Source organism: Populus euphratica, unplaced genomic scaffold (assembly GCF_000495115.2).
Source record: "Populus euphratica unplaced genomic scaffold, PopEup_1.0 scaffold60.1, whole genome shotgun sequence".
In the NCBI taxonomy this organism is placed as follows: domain Eukaryota; kingdom Viridiplantae; phylum Streptophyta; class Magnoliopsida; order Malpighiales; family Salicaceae; genus Populus; species Populus euphratica.
Genome location: NW_011499938.1, coordinates 531,094 through 544,779, shown reverse-complemented (window position 1 = coordinate 544,779; position 13,686 = coordinate 531,094). Strand labels below are relative to the sequence as shown.

Below are 13,686 nucleotides of genomic sequence, written 5' to 3'. Positions count from 1 at the left end.
TCGCGGATCTAAAAATTTACTATAATTAAAAATAAAAAGTAAAAACGATTCTCACTCTCCTCAATCGTTGCTTTCACCCTGCACGGATCTCTGTCTCTTCCCAATCCCTTACGAAACCCGTTACGTAAATCTCTCTCTCTCTCTCTCCCCCGCCTTTTCTCTCCGCTAGGGTTTCGAGAGAAAAACTAATAATAATACGAAAGAAATCAAATCGCAGGCAAGTAGCTCTCTAGTTAATTGATCGTTCGTAATTTATTTCTCTGTTTGCTTGCCGAGAAACTGCCGGAAAAAATAGAGTGGTTTTTATCTTATTTTATCTGTCGAATTTGTACCTAGCCAGCGTGTTTTACGTTGTGATTTCAGTTTCCTTTTTATGTATAATTTATATTGACTCGATTCTATGTTTATTCGAGGGAGTTTCCTAGGTTTTATCTTCTAATTTTTCTTTGCTCCTAACATTTTTTTTAGTAATATATATATTTTTGGTTTATTTGATTACAGTTATTGAAAGAGCTTTATTAGTTTTCCTATGTATGGGTACTGTAGAGTGGGATTATAGGTTGGTGATAAGAGAGGAACCCACCTTTCGCATGTTGGTTTTGGAGTGAATAATAAGATAGGGCATGATTTTACAAGGCTTCGTGTGTCGAGAAATCTAGATTCCTTCGTGTTGTTCATGGACTGAGCAAGTTGGGAATGATGTTGAGAGGATAAGAAGTGCTATGAAGGAAACGTGGGATGAGTTATTTTTGTCTATACAACACTCAACTCTTCCAAGTCTGCTCGTCACTAAACAATATGAGTTCGGTTGCATGAGTTCTTTTCGTCCAATAGCTTGAAAAATTTTATAATTAGTGGTGAACTGCAAGTTTTTGATGCACAGTTGATTCTGTTTGAGTGATCTAAGTGTTGGGTTTTGTTTCAAATGGAATGAGATTCTATACATTGGTGCAGTTTTGTTTGCACATTTCATGATTTTATTTGATTACAATTGTGAATGATTGAGGGCAGAAGTGTTAGGTGGCTTCAGAGGTAATTTAAGCACTAGTTATTGTTAAAAGAGGAGTGAGTACCGGAAGATCCTAATGGTCTATTAATAGCAGTTAAAGAGAAAATTTAGCATGGAAATTACATTCTGGATATCAAGAGGGAGCAAAGAGAACATCTTTCTTACCTTGAGTTTGGATTCCATGAGTGAGTACCGGAAACGTAAAATGGAGAAGGGGATTTTGCATGCTGTGTATGGTATATTTCTATTCTGGTATAAAATGCCAATACCATTTTCTATGGTGAATGTGGATAGGGGTTGATTTGTGGGTTGGAATGTTGAGAAATGTAAATTTTGTGTTTATATGAAGTGAGTTAGAAATGATGCTGTTAGTTGTTAGGAAAGAATTGGGATTGAGCTAGTTTTTAGAATTCTAGAATGTGTTAGGAAGAAAATGTGACATTAATTCTTCTAACACTAACTGAACTGGGTCTTCCCTCGAACTATTAGACAGTTGCATGAGGTTGTTTTCTCACATAATGAATGAAGCATATGATTGCTGGTCGGCTACATGTTTTTTTTTTTCAATTAATTCAGTTATGGTTGTGTGCTTGTTGGGTGTGGACTAAGATTTCAGAAATTGATGCTGTCTTTTTTGTGCATGCTTCCCTTTTTTCTTTTCCTCTTATTAGAGATGAAAAATTATGTAGATCATTATTTATTGCACATGCAATATTTACTATCCTTTTGCCATGTTCTTTATTGTGAGACATCATATTGATGTAGTTTTATCTTGTTTCTTTATCTTCCTAGATTGTGTCAAAGTCTTTTGGATGACCTTGCTAAGACTTCTGAATTATGACATCAAGTATGTTGACCGCAGAGCGCAGGTATGGGGTTTATATGCAGTTTCATGCCTTTTGAAATAACCCATCATCTTTTAGCACGTGTTTGATTTTGCATGGCCATTGGGAGGGCAGACATTTTCTTCACATGGTATTGATATTACCCTTCAAACTTGTGCAATATTGGCTTAGAGTGGCATCACCATTTTATCAGGATTGCTGGGCGTGTCAGACTTCATAGATTCCATGCAGTTTTCATATTGCCTTTGGCATGTTCACATTTAAGAGTGTTGTGGTTTGGATGCAGTGGTGTTTCGTCTGTATTTTTGTTTTATGTTTGTGCATTATGGAAAGTCAACTTTTATGTTTGAATGGTTTTGAACTTGAAATTATTGGATATAACCAACAATTTTCTTAAGAATTTTTATCTAAAAATGATCGTTTGCAGATGGGCTTCTGCAAGAAAAGGTGGTATGAAAGTTTTGGGGAAAGTTGCAGTTCCAAAACCAATAAACCTACCCAGCCAAAGGTATTTAGGTTTTTTCTCAATCACGTGTGGTTTCATATGATGAGGCCCTTGGTTCACTCCCAATCAAACTTCATGTTTTCTCTCTGATGTTTCAAGGTTAGAAAATCATGGTCTGGACCCAAATGTTGAAATTGTGCCCAAGTGAGTAATTCATCTACCTTTCTGGCTTTTTGATGCCCTTCTCTGGTTTTCTTGCTATCATTCTTCTTATTCTTCATGAAATGCCTTGATGCCATTACTTTATTTCTTCATTATGAGCTTGGCTTGACTTGATCCACAATTTCTTCCTAACCTTGACAGGGGTACTCATAGCTGGGGCACCAGATCATCTTCCTCCACACCTAATGCCTGGGGTTCTTCAATGCTTTCTCCAAACACTGATGGTGGTAGTGGTTCTCCAAGCCATCTCAGTGGCCGCCCTTCATCTGGTGGAAGTGGCACTCGACCATCAACTGCAAGCAGTGATAGAACCCATGAACCCATCACTAATGCATGGGGTTCAAATTCTAGGCCATCTTCGGCATCAGGAGCATTGACATCAAATCAAACATCACCTGTGCCGCTGCGTCCTCGCAGTGCAGAAACAAGACCTGGTAGCTCGCAGTTATCTCGGTTTGCGGAACCGTTGTCTGATAATTCATTGGCATGGGGTACAACTGGAACAGCAGAAAAGTTGGTATAGTTTTCTTAAAGATCACTGCTTAAATCATCTCATACTAATTACTATGAACATATGGCATGTATTAATGTTGGCTGGTGAAGTATGTGCATTTCATTTTTGGCACCTCTTCCTTTTTATTGCAGATCTTTGTATTGGTGGGCTCTTTTTCCCTAATCTTCCCTTTCAAACAATTGCAGAAACCAAGATAGTGATAGGCAAATAGGTTTCTGAATTGCTGCTTAAGTGGTGCTTGTTTGAGTAGGCAACAGGTTCTTTAATTAGTTGATTATATAGCTAGTAATATCTAAAATGGTAGCCCTGAGAAATTAATGAAAATTGTAGAGTGCTTCTGTTGGTAAACCCTACAACAGTTCACTGGCAGTGATTATAATAGGACCTTCTAAGTCATATGGAGGATTGTATTCATTAAAATGTTTGTAATTAAATGCATGTTAAGTTAATTGTTGGTTTTAATTGCAATCAGTAGCCCTAGCTTCTGAAACCTCTTATCAACTGCTTTTTCAACCCATTTGATGGCCTTCTCCTTGCATTGTGAATGCATGGAGTTCCTTCCTCATTATCTCTTAAATTACAATTCAAATTGATGAGCTCAAAATTCTCAGATGGGAATCCACATGCTTGGATCGTAATGGTTGTTGCTAGGAATCCCCATGTTTTGACATTAGAAAACCATATTGATCTGTTAAAGATATCCACACAAGGTTATGGCTTCCCTACCCCTTGGGGAGCTACAAATTTTCAATTTGCCATTATTATCTGAAATAAATACATCTGCCTGTGTTCCATATTTACCCTTTTTTTCCACACACGTCTGTAAAGGGCTGCTCGTCACTATAAAAACCTTTTCTTACTGATTGACCGCTTTTTCAATAATAAAAGCCTTCAACTAATCTGTTTATTAACACTCATTTGGTGGAGGATATAAAGTGTTTTTGCTATATAAACTACAAAGTGGCGGGCATTACCACGTTGTAAATGTAGAGTTCAAGGGCAAAAACTTTGAAGAGTTGGGGAATGAACCATTATTTGTGGCAGAATTGAATATGCCACCTGTAACATCTGACATGTTTCATACATATGTATATGATTTTATTTTATTCTACAAAGAAATTCTTAGTCATTTACAACATGGATTGTGGTTCTCATTATGATATCTTGAAGAAAGAGTAGGTAGTTGTAATAACAGGAGAAAGGCTGTCCTGGGAGGCTAGATTTGGTAGTTGTCTTGAAGAAAGAGTTGGTAGTTGTAATACAAGGAGAAAGACTGTCCTAGGAGGCGAGATTTGGTTTACTGATAAAAAATCATGTTGGGCTATTTGGTCCATGTTTTGGCATAAGGTTGTTAGTAACTCACATCCTATGTGCTTGATCATTCCCAACAACCCATGCCAAGACCAAATTGATTTTATTTGTTCTTTTGGGTTTGCTTGTGCGTTTTTCTTTTATTAATTTTATAGTACCTGATTTAAATACATGCAGGGTGTGACATCCTCTAAGAATGATGGGTTTTCTTTGACTTCTGGCGATTTTCCAACACTGGGTTCAGAAAAAGAAATCTCTGGAAAAAACTTGGAGTCCCAAGGTTCATACTTATATTGCCTTGTCCTCTAATACTATCAACTTGGGATATGAATTTGGGCTCATTATATGATTGCTTGGGTGTTTTTAGAATTCAGTGCTTCTTAAAGAGCCAAGAAAACTTGCTGTCTTTTTTGTAGTCTTTCAATCATGCATAGTTCAATTGTCTTTTTAGGTATAACCAAGTCATATACATTGATATCTACTTGTTTTGATTTTGAAAAGGTTGTGTAAATTTTCTTTTCTATTGAGGGTGCGGGGAAGACTTTCATGAATTGGCTAATTTTCTTTTTCCCTGGTATCTGTTCATGTATGCTGAGTTATATTAATTTTTGAAAAAAATCCTCACATCCAATCTCATTCTCAAATAATGTTTCACATGAGATTTATTTATATGGATGTATTAATCTATTCTAATTGCATGTTTCCCATTCATGATCAGTCATATATATTAACTATTTAATTGCAGACCATGGTTCTTACAGTCGTCCTGGTTCATCATCAAGTGTAGTAGCTCCAGGGAAGGAGAGTAATGGAAATTCTGCAGGTTTGTGTTTTTGGCACCGGACTTCTATTTTTTGTATGAATGCTTCTGCCTCTTTTATTATGTAACCTGGCGTACTTGCGTGCATGCCTTACATGTGACAACAGCCAATGCCTGACTAAATATAAACAATAGTCATGTTATTTTTTTTTTCTGTTCTAATTTCCAGGTGATGCTTCTATAAAGACAAATGCAAAAATTGAATCTGCAAATTCTTGGAGGAGAGAGAATCTCATGCATGGTGAAGATGGGTTGAGGCCTAACATGGAGAAGTGGCATCTTGATCCCCATTTGTATCCTAATTCTAATATTCGTCATCAAAATTATGATTCTTGGCATGGTCCCCCTGTAAATAATCATCCTGGTGGTGTCTGGTACAGAGGGCCTCCAGGAGGTCCGCCTTTTGCACCCCCGATTGCTCCTGGTGGCTTTCCAATAGAGCCGTTTCCTTATTATCGTCCACAGATCCCCCCTGCTGCTCTTGCCAACCCACAGCAAGGTCCTCCACCAGGATCTGGACCAAGAGGACCACATCCAAAGAATGGAGATGTGTTCAGACCCCATATGCATGATGCCTTTATTCGCCCAGGCATGCCATTTGGGCATGGCTTTTATCCTGGACCAGTCCCTTATGAGAACTACTATGGTCCTCCTGTGGGCTACTGCAATTCCAATGATCGAGATATTCAGTTTATGGGAATGACAGTGGGCCCTGCTCCCTATAACAGATATTCTGGTCAAAATACTCCTGATCCTGGAAATTCTCATGGAGGACCAGGTGGATATGGCCCTAGTGGTCACACAATGGTTTCTGAACAACTTGAGTCTGGTCATCAACAAGATACCCGAGGACCATACAAAGTCATTAAGCAGCCTGATGGTTCAGAGGGAAAAGATGAAGAACACAAGTGGGATGCCATGATGACAACCAATACATCATATCCTGGGAAGGCAGACCAACAAAGAAAGTCATCGTGGGAGAGTGGCTGGAGAGCAGATGACAAGAAAAATGGAGAGAGAGATACAGGAAGATATGGAGAAGAATTTTCTTTTGAGGCCACTGACAACCAAGGAGGTGCTAAAGTGAAACCTCTTGAACATGTGGGAAATTGGAAGGCCGCTGCTGATAGTTCAGTTAAGGAATTGAAACATTCAGAACATGCAGCATCTGCTTTTCCAGAAGTTGCAGCAGCCCCAAAAGATCCCATTCTGATTAGGAAAATAGGTTTAAATGCAAAGGCCCGGGCCTCTGATGGAAGGCAAGAAGTTAAATTTGTTTCCAGTAGGGAGGAGCAGAAGAATAGGTTACAAGTTGGTAATGCCAAGTCTAATCATTCTGCAAATGAAGCTGGTACTAGTTATATATCTCAAAGAACTCATGTCAGTGGCATTTTTGACGCTGGTTTCCATGAAGACCGCATTTCTGCTGCAGATAAGAGCCTTGAGGTACAAAATGCTAACGAAACACCAAGCTCCAGGTGTGTTCTTTTTTCCCTGCAGGCTTCCATTGACAATGGATCTGTTATTCCAATTTTGGACAGCACTAATATTCAAATTCACAGGAGATCAACTCAAGGTATGCATGGAAGATCTGATCATCATGGAAAAGGGAGATTTATCACCCAAGAGCCTGATAGGTGGCAGAGAAGATCCCAAGTTGTAGACTCGCCGTGTGTATTGTCTTCTCATTTTGAAAGTTCTAATGTTTATAGGCAAGACCATAGTTTTGCGGAGGCAACTGAAAAGTCTGGGTTATGTCATCAAGGGAAGGATGATGGAGTATCTGTGCCACCGCACCCTGATCCCGGTGATAGCCAGACACAAGTAATATATTCATCTTTTATTTTTATAATTCCATTGTTATCTATCAGCATCTTTACTTGCTGTAATTTTTAATCAGCATGCTAAGATGGAAGAGCTAGCTATTCAACAGATTAAACAGCGAGAGAAGGAAGAGGAGGAATGGGAAAGAGAGCAAAAGGCCAAGGCACTTGCAAAAGAGTTCAAGTGGACAAAAGCAGCAGAAAGTTTAAGTGAGGTGCTGCCAGAGAAGCCAAAGGCGACCCATAAGGAGTCCATTGTGATACATGACCAATTGGAACCACTGCTACAGGATGTTAGTCAAGCTGATGCTGATCACCCTGATAATGCCCCACAGATTCATGACAGTAGAGCTTCTAAGCAGAAGCGTGTGAGCTACAGGCAGAAGCAGAATGGTCCCTTGGGAAAGACTTCCAATGATAAGTTATCATCTTCTACAACTGAAACACCGAAAAATGTTACTGATATAGCAGCTAATGCTCCTGTTTCTCTTGAGGGTGTGAACAAACTTACCTCGAACTCAGAATCAACTTTACCCATCAACCCAGCTGCCATGGCTGAGTCTTCAGTAAATCATAGAAGGAAGAACAGGAATGGAAAGAACAAACACAAAATGGATGATACATCAACATTGGCAGTTGTAACACCAACTCTATCAAAAGAATCAGCTGCTGCTTTAGACACTTCGGCTGAAAGTGGCAAGTCGGCTTCTGAATCTCTTTTGGATCCAAGCTCATTTCAGCTGCAGACTGATTCTAGAGATGGAAGTCAATCCATGGATCAACGCACATCATCACCAAACGAAGAAGCTCATGGAAGAGTAAATAACCAGTGGAAAGTGCAACATTTTCGCAGGATGCCAAGGAATCCACAAGCTAATAAATTAGCTGAAAAATTTCCAGGTGGCGATGTTATCTGGGCACCTGTTCGGTCACAAAGTAAAATTGAGGCTGCTGATGAAGCCACTCAGAAGAACGTGGCTGATGTCATTAGTGCACCCATGAAGAGTGATCAGCAAGTGCAGAATAATGCAAGAACTAAACGGGCAGAAATTGAAAGATACATTCCAAAACCTGTGGCCAAAGAAATGGCTCAGCAAGGAAGCAGTCCCCACTCAGTGGCTCCATTAATCAATCAGATTACACCAGATGAGACTGCTGGAAAACCCAAATCGGGTTCTCCAAGCATTGAAAGTTCTCAAACCTCTTCCACAGGCATGGGAAAGGTAGGATCCACTTTGGAAGCTAAGAATGGGGATGGCAGGCAAAATAAGTCTGGAAAAATGCAAGGATCATGGCGCCAACGGGGATCAGCAGAATCAACCACATCTTTTACAAGTAGGAATGTTCAAAAATCAATTGAGCATCAAGTCCAGAAACCTGATGTAAGTTCCCCAAAAGAGCAATTGAGTTATTCGGATGAATGGAATGAGCCTGATGGCTGGAACATGCCTGAAAATATTGATGTGCCAGTCACTACCCTTGCTATAAAAGATCAGAGTGCAACAGCCAGAGGTAGGCGGCAATCATATAGGGGACAAAAAGGCACAGGATATAGCCATGAGCCTGATGAGAAGAGAATTAATACTGGGGACACCGAAAAGGTTTATGTCCAAACTTCAGGCTCAGAGATGCATCAAGCTGACTTACCTGCAACTTCAAAAGAAAATCGGTCTGTTGGGGAAAGATCAGCATCTCATTGGCAACCTAAATCTCAGCCATTTTCAGCAACTAATCAGCGAGGAAGCAGGACCAATGGCGGTCAGAACACAGGCTCTGAAGTTGGTAGGGGTAATAAAAAGGATTCCACTTCCCTAACTTTCATGCCACTGCTGTCTCAACCTGGCAGGGATTTTGCTACAGTTAAGGCCCGGCCTCATCCTGATCGCTCTCTATCTGAAAAGAGCATTTTGGAAGAAGTTCCATGCACTGCGCATCAAGAGGGTAAGAATGGAAGGAAGATACCTTCACATAAAGTACGACATCCCAGTAGCCCAGTTGAATCATCTCCTATGAATATGGATTTCCAACAAGAGCAACGTGTGTCATCAGGGTTCCAAAAAAATGGAAACCAAAACAGCTGTTTTGGTGGAGAGCATGATTCTCGTGGCGAGTGGAGTGGTTCTGGGAAAGATAACAAGCAACACAACATACCTGCAAACCGTGAAAGGCAGATACAGAATACACATTATGAGTGCCAGCCAGTAGGGCCACAAAATACTTACAAAGCTAACAATTTTGAATCTTCAAAAGATGTTTCCCATAATTTTGTTGCAAGGTCCAGGGAGAGAGGTCAGGGTCGCTCAAGGCATGGCGGGGGAAACTCTCGTGGATGGCAAACTGGTAGTAGTGTTCGAGTAGATGCCAATTATGATTAGGGATGAAACTCTCAGATCGGTTTTGGTGTGTCAAAAAACCATGCCTCCATAAAAGTTTGGGCTTGATCCCTCACAGTTTCAGGTATTTTAGTTTAGGTAGTCATATTCTGCTGTAAATAATATTGGATTATCATCAGCTGATGGCATATTAATTGAGCAGGGCTTGGAGCAACACGGATGGCGTCCAGGAAAAAGAAGACGGACAGACAGACAGGAGGCCCTTGGATGTGGTTGATTTATTTTCTTATTTTTAAGATGTATTTGATCTGAGCAGTGTAATTTGGTGACTGGTCGCAGTGTGTTTGCTGTGGAACCCTAGATATGTTTTGAGCAGTGTAACTAGTGATCTATATTCCTTCTATGTGAACACCGGAAAGAATGAAGTAGAGGAGCTATCCTGGTTCTCCCACATTTATTCCAGCCTCTCTTCGTTGGTCCTCGAGGGAGTTCAGCGTGGGAAGAGAGGTTTGCGCTCCATCAAGGCCAGGCACCGTTAGATAAATAATATTAGGGTGGTTGTGGTCCACCGCATGGGATTTGGACTGGACAAGTGACCTTGACGATCCAATGTTCAGTGCACTTTGGAAGGGTGTTTGAGACAGTATCGTTCTTTTTTCCCATTTCGGTTTCGGAATGCATATATATATAATTCAAAATATTAATTTATCAATCATGACTTCAATTCAAATTTACATGATTTAAATTTCAAGCACGACTAAAATCAATAGAAGTTAAACCAATTGACTTGATAGTTTAAAAATAATTTAGATAACTGTAAAAATATAATTTGATTAAAAAATGTAAAAATATAATTTGATTAAAAAATATATAAAATGATATTTAAAAAAAAATCAAAATTAAAACATATTGAATTAATTTAAATTAATTTTTTAAATTTGTAATTCAGGTTATGAAATCATAATAACTTATAAATTATGAAGTTTAATTTCTATAAATTATAAAATTTAATTTCTAATAAATTTATAACCCAAGTTATAAAAGCATAATAATTTATAAATTATGATGATTAATTTTTAATATATTTATTGATGAATGATAAAATTAAAGAAAAAATTCATCTAAAGAAAATATAATAAAATAACTTGTTAATTAGTCCAATTGTTATTTTATGTATTTTTATTCAATTGAGGGTCTTGCAAAACTTTTTTGAATTGCTTTAAGATTTTAACTTGGAATATAAAAATATATTAGAAGATTCCTCATGAAACTTTAACTAGATCCAAGTATTGGATTAAAAAATATAATTAATATTGTAAAACTAGACAACATTAAAAAAAAACAAAAAGCATTATTTAACTAGAATGGAATGCCTGGAACAAAACTGGAATAGCTAGAAATTGAGCAGAATTTTAAAAATTGAAAAAGATTTTGAGTGAAATGAAATATATTGGGGTTTATTTTGTTTTTTGAACTGGAACAAGATACACTGGCTTTTCTTGATGGAACAGAATAAAATTGACAATTGTATTTAAAAATATTTTGATTTAAAAATATATTAAAATATATATTTTTTATTTTTTAAAATTTATTTTTAATATTATCACATCAAAATAATGTATAAACACTAAAAAAACTTTTTTTTTTAGCAAAATAGTGTTTCAACAAAATGATCTATATTCAGAATTGCACTTCCACTGTTTTATTTCACAGCGTGCATTTTTCGAGGAATTATAATCTTTTTCTTATGAAAATTGTAAAAATAATCATTTGTTTGTTGATTATAAAAAGTATTCATTCCTTTCCCTTTTTATTTTAGTAGTTTTGAGAGCTCATTTTGTATTATTTTGTATTATTTTTGTTAGTTTCATAAATATAACAATTAATTCTTACTATGTTTATCGAATTATCTATTTTTTTTCATAAGTTTTTGTTAGTTTCATAAATATAACAATTAACTTTCACTGTGTTTATCGAATTATATTTTATGTTTCAAAAGTTTCATGAATAAATAAAATCAACTATTTTATTTCCAAGTTATATATAAAAAATAATTTATTTATTTTATTTATTATGAGAACTTATATTCTTTTTAACTTATTTTTAAAAATAAATTATTTAAAATATTTTGTATTGTTTTCACACACATATAAAGGTGTTTTTGAATTTAGAGATAGCAAGTATAAATAATTTGGCGATATTTAGATCTATTTTGTGCCATGAAAATAGATTTTTTAGAAGTTATGTTGTCAAAGATTTTTTTAATACACAATAATCAACATCAACCATTATTAAATCGAACACATAATAACACACACACACACACATATATATATTGAATTTTTTTTTTAAATTGATAAAATAATATAATTTGTATTGAAAAACTCAAATTTTAAGTTTTTTCATTTATTCATGTTACATTAAAATAAAATTTCAAATGAATTGGCTCAAATTACAATAAAAAAAGAGGAGATAAAAAATTAAATAAATAAAATTAAAGACATAATAAAGCTTTGATTATGAAACTATTAATATCATCAAAAAGATTTTAATAAAAAAATACAAATATATCAATAAAATTCATTAATAATGAACATGTTGGAGTCACATTTGCAGTAAAAAACAAGTAAACTTCTTGTTACCATTGAATAATAAGTGCAATACACTTGAGTTATTGTTTATAATCTTTATTAGTTGTGTTGTATTTTTTTTTATCAATATCTTTATAATGATATTGATGGTTTTATAATAGGAGATTAACTATATAATATCTCTTTCTTTCTTTCTTTCTTTTTTTCTTTTAATTTTTTTATTCCTTTTTCTCTTTGTTGTAATATATGTTAACTCTTTTTTATTTTTTGAAGTCACATATTTCACTTTTTTCAATTACAAAATACACACACACTATTTTTCCGGGTTTTTTTTCATATTATATTATTTTACCAATGTTATTAAAAAAACCATGTTAATAAACAAAAATAACCGCAATGTGCTAGAATGGGTAAAGATAAAGAGGCCTAGGCCTAGCAAAAACATAACCCAAACACACCATAAATTCGACCCTTTCATCAAGACCCAGCCACCCACTAGTTATTTTATCATTATTATTTTATTTTATTATTCTATTTCTAATTTCCCATAGTCATTTTATTCAAAAAAGTAAAAAAAAATCGGGTAACTAAAAAGAATATAATTTTTTTATATGTTAAATTTTTTTATTTTTTTAAACTAATATTTTTTAGTAAAAAAATATTTTAAAAAACACTTAACTCCCAAGCTCTCTTAATTTTACCCACCATTGGTGTTTTAATAATAATAAATAAAAAGTATAAATAAATATCAACATTTTTATTAAATTTAAAATATATTATTTTAATAAATTTTTAAATAAAAAATACTTTTAGAAAACATGTATAACTATACTTACACACTCTCTAGTTTTATCAGCCACCGCTGTTTTAACAATAATAAATAAATAAAAAGTGACCAACTGAAGAGACCTTTCTTTCTTGTTTTCTTTCTCTCTATCCATCCGTTCTGTTTAAACAGGAATTCAATCCAGATACCAAAAGAGTTTCTCTTTTTTTAATCAAATAATCACAAAAGGCTTGTCTTTCTGTAGACCTATTCTCATGAATTCAAGTAGACAGGTTCGTGTCCAACTATCAAAATTCTATCTTTTCTTCATCTATTACCTTCAATTATTCAATCTAAGCCTCAATTCTTTCTGCCTTTTCATCTGGGTTTGCTAAGTTATGTTTTCTGCTTTGTGGATTCTTTGTAATTTGAGGTCTGTTTGGTTTCCCGTAAAATTTTGAAGCTGTCTGCATTTGCCTGGTTTTTATGTGAATATTGTAGCTATGCTTAGCTTGTGTGTTTGGTTGGTCAGAAAATTGAAGGAAAGTATAAAAACGAGAGGAATTCGAAGTTATTGGGATACTGGGTTTTTGGATAAAACAAAAAAGTGTGGTCATTTCAGCTAGTTTGAAGGCATAGTTCAGCTTATTCTTTCTGTAATTTGTTGGAGATCAGTGCAGCAGGGGCAAAAAAAAAAAAAACTTTTAGAAACTTTTGTTTTGTTTCTAATTTTTTGTTTCCTTTGGTTTTTTGAATTTGAATGGAGCATGAGAGTATTTGTTGCCTCATCCTAATGATTCCATTATAAAAATGATTTTTTTTTTCTTGTGTTGATATCTGTCTGGTTATTCTGTAGCTTTGTGTTGAATAAGGCGCTGTTGAGTAAATGAATCGGTGCTTGAAGTGGAGAAAATGGCATTGGTGACCCATCAGATGCAGGTACTTGAAATGTAATTCTGCGTAGATCTTATGCCCTAAAAGTGTTACTGCCCCCCCCCCCCCCCCCC

The 13,686-nt window shown here is 35.6% G+C and overlaps 2 protein-coding genes across 6 annotated transcripts in view; both read left to right on the top strand.

Annotated features, from left to right (window-relative positions):
• LOC105136724 (protein MODIFIER OF SNC1 1-like) lies at positions 1 to 9,784 on the top strand. The gene is made up of 11 exons (XM_011042179.1): positions 1 to 217; positions 1,802 to 1,878; positions 2,282 to 2,362; positions 2,459 to 2,503; positions 2,663 to 3,038; positions 4,524 to 4,626; positions 5,092 to 5,169; positions 5,336 to 6,644; positions 6,729 to 6,990; positions 7,067 to 9,446; positions 9,525 to 9,784. Exons 2-10 carry the CDS (start codon positions 1,847 to 1,849, stop codon positions 9,362 to 9,364), a joined length of 4,584 nt encoding a protein of 1,527 aa, XP_011040481.1. The 5' UTR covers positions 1 to 217; positions 1,802 to 1,846; the 3' UTR covers positions 9,365 to 9,446; positions 9,525 to 9,784.
• Positions 9,785 to 12,786: 3,002 nt separating this feature from the next.
• LOC105136723 (uncharacterized) overlaps positions 12,787 to 13,686 on the top strand; it is a 3,023-nt gene continuing 2,123 nt past the window's right edge. For 2 of the 5 annotated variants that reach the window (XM_011042178.1, XM_011042174.1), the window contains exons 1-2: positions 12,787 to 12,972; positions 13,536 to 13,618. In XM_011042178.1, the coding sequence (XP_011040480.1) occupies positions 13,592 to 13,618 (27 nt within the window). In that variant the 5' untranslated portion in view covers positions 12,787 to 12,972; positions 13,536 to 13,591. Of the gene's footprint in view, positions 12,973 to 13,535; positions 13,630 to 13,686 lie in introns of those variants that run through there. The other 3 variants (XM_011042175.1, XM_011042176.1, XM_011042177.1) reach the window with 3 other exon arrangements.

Coding starts and splice junctions, on each gene's coding strand:
- LOC105136724 (XM_011042179.1), top strand. CDS start 1,847: ATGACATCAAGTATGTTGACCGCAGAGCGCAG. Junction 5,170..5,335: donor GAGTAATGGAAATTCTGCAG/GTTTGTGTTTTT, acceptor TCTAATTTCCAG/GTGATGCTTCTATAAAGACA. Junction 6,645..6,728: donor AACGAAACACCAAGCTCCAG/GTGTGTTCTTTT, acceptor TCAAATTCACAG/GAGATCAACTCAAGGTATGC.